The sequence below is a fragment of the Maniola hyperantus genome, unplaced genomic scaffold, assembly GCF_902806685.2.
Source record: "Maniola hyperantus unplaced genomic scaffold, iAphHyp1.2, whole genome shotgun sequence".
In the NCBI taxonomy this organism is placed as follows: domain Eukaryota; kingdom Metazoa; phylum Arthropoda; class Insecta; order Lepidoptera; family Nymphalidae; genus Maniola; species Maniola hyperantus.
In genome coordinates, this window is record NW_027189015.1 from 4,719 (window position 1) to 12,500 (window position 7,782).

General features: G+C 46.5%; 1 protein-coding gene across 1 annotated transcript; it reads left to right on the forward strand.

The window, feature by feature from the left end:
• The first annotated feature begins 2,662 nt into the window (after positions 1-2,662).
• On the forward strand, positions 2,663-4,245 carry LOC138404657 (uncharacterized). Its single transcript, XM_069509231.1, has one exon. It carries the CDS (start codon positions 2,761-2,763, stop codon positions 4,243-4,245), a length of 1,485 nt encoding a protein of 494 aa, XP_069365332.1. The 5' UTR covers positions 2,663-2,760.
• The last annotated feature ends 3,537 nt before the right edge of the window (positions 4,246-7,782 follow it).

Below are 7,782 nucleotides of genomic sequence, written 5' to 3' on the forward strand. Positions count from 1 at the left end.
TAACCTAACCTAACCTAACCTAACCTAACCTAACCTAACCTAACCTAACCTAACCTAACCTAACCTAACCTAACCTAACCTAACCTAACCTAACCTAACCTAACCTAACCTAACCTAACCTAACCTAACCTAACCTAACCTAACCTAACCTAACCTAACCTAACCTAACCTAACCTAACCTAACCTAACCTAACCTAACCTAACCTAACCTAACCTAACCTAACCTAACCTAACCTAACCTAACCTAACCTAACCTAACCTAACCTAACCTAACCTAACCTAACCTAACCTAACCTAACCTAACCTAACCTAACCTAACCTAACCTAACCTAACCTAACCTAACCTAACCTAACCTAACCTAACCTAACCTAACCTAACCTAACCTAACCTAACCTAACCTAACCTAACCTAACCTAACCTAACCTAACCTAACCTAACCTAACCTAACCTAACCTAACCTAACCTAACCTAACCTAACCTAACCTAACCTAACCTAACCTAACCTAACCTAACCTAACCTAACCTAACCTAACCTAACCTAACCTAACCTAACCTAACCTAACCTAACCTAACCTAACCTAACCTAACCTAACCTAACCTAACCTAACCTAACCTAACCTAACCTAACCTAACCTAACCTAACCTAACCTAACCTAACCTAACCTAACCTAACCTAACCTAACCTAACCTAACCTAACCTAACCTAACCTAACCTAACCTAACCTAACCTAACCTAACCTAACCTAACCTAACCTAACCTAACCTAACCTAACCTAACCTAACCTAACCTAACCTAACCTAACCTAACCTAACCTAACCTAACCTAACCTAACCTAACCTAACCTAACCTAACCTAACCTAACCTAACCTAACCTAACCTAACCTAACCTAACCTAACCTAACCTAACCTAACCTAACCTAACCTAACCTAACCTAACCTAACCTAACCTAACCTAACCTAACCTAACCTAACCTAACCTAACCTAACCTAACCTAACCTAACCTAACCTAACCTAACCTAACCTAACCTAACCTAACCTAACCTAACCTAACCTAACCTAACCTAACCTAACCTAACCTAACCTAACCTAACCTAACCTAACCTAACCTAACCTAACCTAACCTAACCTAACCTAACCTAACCTAACCTAACCTAACCTAACCTAACCTAACCTAACCTAACCTAACCTAACCTAACCTAACCTAACCTAACCTAACCTAACCTAACCTAACCTAACCTAACCTAACCTAACCTAACCTAACCTAACCTAACCTAACCTAACCTAACCTAACCTAACCTAACCTAACCTAACCTAACCTAACCTAACCTAACCTAACCTAACCTAACCTAACCTAACCTAACCTAACCTAACCTAACCTAACCTAACCTAACCTAACCTAACCTAACCTAACCTAACCTAACCTAACCTAACCTAACCTAACCTAACCTAACCTAACCTAACCTAACCTAACCTAACCTAACCTAACCTAACCTAACCTAACCTAACCTAACCTAACCTAACCTAACCTAACCTAACCTAACCTAACCTAACCTAACCTAACCTAACCTAACCTAACCTAACCTAACCTAACCTAACCTAACCTAACCTAACCTAACCTAACCTAACCTAACCTAACCTAACCTAACCTAACCTAACCTAACCTAACCTAACCTAACCTAACCTAACCTAACCTAACCTAACCTAACCTAACCTAACCTAACCTAACCTAACCTAACCTAACCTAACCTAACCTAACCTAACCTAACCTAACCTAACCTAACCTAACCTAACCTAACCTAACCTAACCTAACCTAACCTAACCTAACCTAACCTAACCTAACCTAACCTAACCTAACCTAACCTAACCTAACCTAACCTAACCATTCATAGATTTGCTTAAAGAAACTGCATAAATCCTGCGTCGTTGTCCCGGTTCTTCGAATTTTCACGTGAAAATCTCTCAGGGCGTTGCTTTCCACCGGCCCCAGCGTCCTGCGAAAGAAAATCCAAAATTAAAATTTTCAAAAAATTTTCACTTACAAAATTTTTCGGCAAAATTTATACCCCAAATTTTCGTAGTTTTCCGGTCTTTTCCGACTCGGACGGTGCCCGCGCGTGAGGACCGTGCGCCTGACCGCTTTTCCGACAATTTTCGCGCGGAAAACGCGGAAAATCGTGCGCCGATCACAGCATAGACATCTGTACCGAGCTGATATAGCTAAGTGGAATTTCTCATACAAAATTCATAGATTTGCTTAAAGAAACTGCATAAATCCTGCGTCGTTGTCCCGGTTCTTCGAATTTTCACGTGAAAATCTCTCAGGGCGTTGCTTTCCACCGGCCCCAGCGTCCTGCGAAAGAAAATCCAAAATTAAAATTTTCAAAAAATTTTCACTTACAAAATTTTTCGGCAAAATTTATACCCCAAATTTTCGTAGTTTTCCGGTCTTTTCCGACTCGGACGGTGCCCGCGCGTGAGGACCGTGCGCCTGACCGCTTTTCCGACAATTTTCGCGCGGAAAACGCGGAAAAAAGGCCCCCCCACCCACCCTATCTTAGTTACTGAGGTGGTAACCAGCAGTACCGACGTGAGAGCCGCGGAATTTGGGACTGGGAAATTCGAAATTCTGATTTTGCAGTCCTGTGTCTGGCAGTACAGAGGGCCCATTTTATTTACTCACGGCTCTCTACACTAAAACACCGACTTAGGAATCACTAAAAACTCACATTAAATCTGATTTTTATATCTCAGACGCCATGTCGGGCAACGCGCCAGGCGCAAAATCAAAGAAAACCGTGCCCTTAGGAAGGAAAGTGCTTCTTCGCTCGGTTAGCGCCGAAGACCCTAAGCCTTCGGGCAGCGAAGCCCCCAAGCCTTCAGGTGGCGAAGCCCCCGCATCAAAGACCTCCAGCCAGTCGTCACCGACCCCGAGTGTGTCTAGTAGGGCGTCGTCTGGCGAGCCTACACAGGCCGCTCTTTCGACCCTTCCAGCTGCAGCGAACCGCCTTCTTCAGGAAGCGAAGGAACAAATGGAACAGTCGGGGAATCTAAAAACCTCCATCAAGGAGAAGGTTCTGGAGAACCTCGCAGGACTATATGAAATAGTTCTGCGGCTCAGTGAGTCCCGACAGACTCTGCAGTTGCAGCTGGAGCGGGCCCGCTCCCAGGCGACGTCTCAGGCATTGAGCCTAGAAAAACAGCAGACCGCACGACTGGAAGAGCTCGTGGAGGGCGTCAAAGCAGTGGACATAAGAGCCCCTATCGCGGAGGTGCTAAGCGAGGTAAAATCACTGCGTCAGATCGTGAACTTCGACGTACTGGATGCACTCTCCAAGACCAGTCAACAGCAGCCGCTCCCTCTGGCCATGGAAATTACCAAACGGCTCAATGAAGCCAGCAGCCAGCTAGCGGCTGTTGTCGAAGAGAGTAGGAGAAGTGTGACATACGCCGAGGTTGCAGCGGGCCCGAAGCCTAAGTCAATACCTAACCCAAATCACTCGATTATCGTATCCTCGAAGGACGAGAAAGACACGAGCGACGATGTACTCAAGAGAATCCGAGGTGCCGCAGACGCGAGAGCTAGTGGAGTCAGGGTGGAAAGGATCCGCAAAGCCAGAAACCAAAAGGTAGTAATAAGCTGCGAATCCAAAGACTCACTAACCCGCTTGACCGACAAGCTGAAAGTGGATGACTGCCTACAGATTAACGAGGCTAAAAACAAGGACCCTCTTATCGTCATCAAGAACATGCTGTCGTACAACACCGACGACGAGGTGGTAGCCTCAATAAAAACCCAGAATGCAGATGCGCTCGTGGGCATTCCCGATAGCGAGTACCGGGTAGTCCCGAAATACCGCAGGCCTGCCAGGAATCCCCACGAGTGTCACATGGTGATGCAAGTATCACCCAAAGTATGGCAGAGATTGACAAGTCAGGGAAGGGTGCACATAGACCTCCAGCGGTGCTTCGTCCTCGACCAGTCTCCTCTGGTCCAGTGCACGCGGTGCCTCGGCTTCGGCCACAGCCGCCGCCTGTGCAAAGAAGCAGAGGACAGGTGCAGTCACTGTGCTGGGCCGCACCTCCGTTCGACCTGCCCCTCGTGGACCGTCGGCGACGTGGCCTGTTGCAGAAACTGCCACATAGCGAAGCTGGAGAGGACGGAACACAGCGCATTCGATCTAGAGTGCCCCATCAGGAAAAAATGGGACACTATAGCTCGCTCTAGTGTCTCATACTGCTAAAGTGGTCAATGGGATAACGGTAATACAGGCGAACCTGCAAAGGAAGAAGCTAGCTACCCAGGAGCTGCTGAAAGGAGCCAGAGACAGTGGGGTTGACGTCTCCCTAATACAAGAACCCTATGTGGGGGCCGAGGGGATAGTGGGCCAGTATTCAGGAACTAGAGTTATTCAAAAAACAAAAGATCGAGGTAAGCCGGTAAAGGCAGCGATCTTGGTGCATAACCAGAACTGGGAAATCCACGAAGACCCATTCCTGACGACAGAAAACATCGCCTACGTTGCCATCAAGACCAAAGATCGTGTAGTTAACCTTATATCGGCCTACCTCGAAGAAGACCAACCCCTCGAACCTTACTTGGAGCACTTACGCAAGATAATCACCAAAAAAGGGTCAAGTAACATTATCTTTGGCGGAGACGTCAACGCCTGGAGCACCTGGTGGGGTAGCTCGGAAGAGAACCATAGGGGAGCAGAGCTGGCTTCTTTCTTAGACGAGCTTGACCTGCAAATATTGAACGACGGGAGCGAGCCCACATTCTTAACTGTCAGGAACAACAAAATATATAGCAGCAGGGTCGACATTACAACGTGCAGTGTCGACCTTCTGGGTAAAGTCGACGGTTGGACAGTGGATCAGGGCTTCACCAGCTCTGACCACAATACAATTAAATTCAATTTACAATTAGAAAAACCAACTACACACAACAAAACTTTAACTACAAGACAATACTTTACCAATAAAGCGAAATGGACCATCTTTAAGAAAGAACTCGATAAACAATTAAAAGAGACAGACATAGATAAGACCAAAGTGAGACAAATATTAAATAAAAAGGACTTAGACGAATTAGTTGGTAAATACGTAGAAAATGTCATAAATGCATGCAATAGGTCCATCCCAAAACTAAAACCTAAAGACCATTTTAAGTTACCATGGTGGACTGCTAAACTTGAACTCCTGAAAAGAGAAGTAACTACAAAAAAAAGGAGAATCAGATGCGCTGCTCCCTCCCGTCGTGCACATGTTGTAAAAGATTACGTAGAAACAAAACAAATATACGAAGAGGAAGCAAAGCACGCACAAACCACCAGCTGGAAGCAGTTCTGCACCAAACAGGATCGGGAGAGTCTGTGGGACGGAGTGTATAGAGTTATAAGATCTACACAAAGGAGAACGGACGACAAGCCCATGGTTAAAGACGGAGTCGCACTCAGTCCCGCAGACTCTGCCGAATACATAACATCGACCTTCTTCCCCGATGACAACGTCCTGGAAGACACCCCGAAACACACCGAAATCAGAGGGCGCACATCCATCCAAAACGACGGGGGCATAGACGATCCTTACTTTACCGAAACTGAACTACAGCACGCAGTAAATAGCTTCAACCCAAAAAAGGCTCCGGGTTCGGACGGGCTCACGGCAGATATCTGCACCGCCGCCATAAACCACGACCCGGGGCTTTTCCTGAGTATAGCGAATAAATGTTTGGAGTTGTCTCTGTTCCCGAGTCTTTGGAAGGTGGCCACGATTGTCGTATTAAGAAAGCCGGGCAAAACAGACTACAACCATCCCAAATCTTACAGACCAATAGGGCTCTTGTCAATCTTCGGCAAAATACTGGAAAAGATGCTTATAAGTAGGCTAAAATATCACATCTTGCCAAAATTAAACACCAGGCAATATGGCTTCGTCCCCCAGCGCAGCACGGAGGACGCTCTCTGTGATCTGGTGAACCATATAAGGGAACAGATAAACAACAAGAACATTGTTACCCTGGTTTCACTAGACATAGAGGGCGCCTTTGACAGCGCCTGGTGGCCGGCCATTAAGGATCAGCTTCATAAAATGAACTGCCCCAAAAACTTAAAACGCCTGATAAACAGTTATTTCGAAAACAGGCAGGTCCAAGTGACCTACGCGGGCAAAACGGTTATAAAACCGACAACAAAGGGCTGCGTGCAGGGTTCGATAGGGGGACCCATCTTTTGGAACCTCCTGTTGAACCCTCTACTCAATGATCTGGACAAAAAAGGGGTATACTGCCAGGCCTTCGCGGACGACGTCGTTCTTGTGTTTTCCGGGAAGGACTCGCAGTGCATCCAAAATAAGGCAAACGAAACCTTGGACCTTATAAACGCTTGGGGTGCAGAAAACAAATTAAAATTTGCAGCGCAAAAAACCCATGCCATGATCCTGACGAAGAAACTTAAATACCAAACACCAAATTTAAAGATGAACGGCACAGAAATCTTACTCACTAAAGAAATCAAAATACTAGGCCTAACAATAGACGAGAAACTAACCTTTAATAAACACGTAGCAAACACTGCAGTCAAAGCTTTAAATATTTACAAACAATTGGCCCGAACGGCCAGGACTACGTGGGGATTAAACCCGGAAGTCATAAGAACGATTTACGTGGCCGTCATCGAGCCAATTGTTATGTATGCTGCTAGCGTTTGGGCCAAAGCTGCCGAGAAGATAACTGTCCAAAAGCAACTTAACACAATACAACGAGGCTTCGCTCAAAAGATTTGCAAGTCCTATAGGACGGTATCACTGCACGCGGCGCTAGTTCTGGCCGGACTGATTCCTTTGGACTTGCGAATCTCTGAGCACGCTCAACTGTACGAAGCGAAGCGCGGTCGTCCCCTTCGATGCCTACCTGAAGACAGGAAATTAGAGGAAAGAATCAGCTTCCTGGAGGCCGAGCATCCAGCGGAAACCATTGCCGTCGATTATTCCAACCTTGAAGATCTTCAACCTGAAACCGTCGAGGCACACAACCTGCAAGGCACTCTCATTTTTACCGACGGGAGTAAGATTGAGGACAAAGTCGGAGCGGCCATTTCAATATGGAAAGATGGAAAGGAGACGGCTTCCATGAAGCTGAGACTCGAGCCTTACTGTACCGTGTTTCAAGCGGAGTTATTTGCTCTCCGAAGGGCAATTGAAAAATTCTCCAAGGGGAAGGACGATGAGGTGTGCATTCTCAGCGACTCCAGGTCGTCACTGGACTTGCTGAGAAACCACAGGTCATTTCACCCCTTGGCCTTTGCAATAAGGAAGCAAATAGCAAACCTCCGCCAACAAGGCAAGGAAATACGACTGTATTGGATAAAAGCTCACGTGGGCATCGAGGGCAACGAACGCGCTGACGAGCTGGCCAAACAGGCAGCTCTCCACAAAAAGAGCAAAGCGGATTACGACGCCTGCCCCGTTTCGTATGTTAAAAGACAAATCAGACAAGCTACCCTTGACGTCTGGCAGAAGAGATATAGTGAAGGCGACACCGCCAACACAACAAAAGCTTTTCTGCCAGACGTCAGGAACGCCTACAAAATCATACGGACGATAAAACTGGACTCGACCACAACACAAGTTCTATCGGGACACGGTGGATTCGCATACTACTTGCACAAATTCAAGTGCAAGGCGAGTCCATCGTGCCAGTGCGATCCAGAGGTGAATGAAGATATACTTCATTTGCTGCTGGATTGCCCGAGATTCGCAAAAATACGCTTTGAAACCGA

Coding starts and splice junctions, on each gene's coding strand:
- LOC138404657 (XM_069509231.1), top strand. CDS start 2,761: ATGTCGGGCAACGCGCCAGGCGCAAAATCAAAGAAAACCGTGCCCTTA.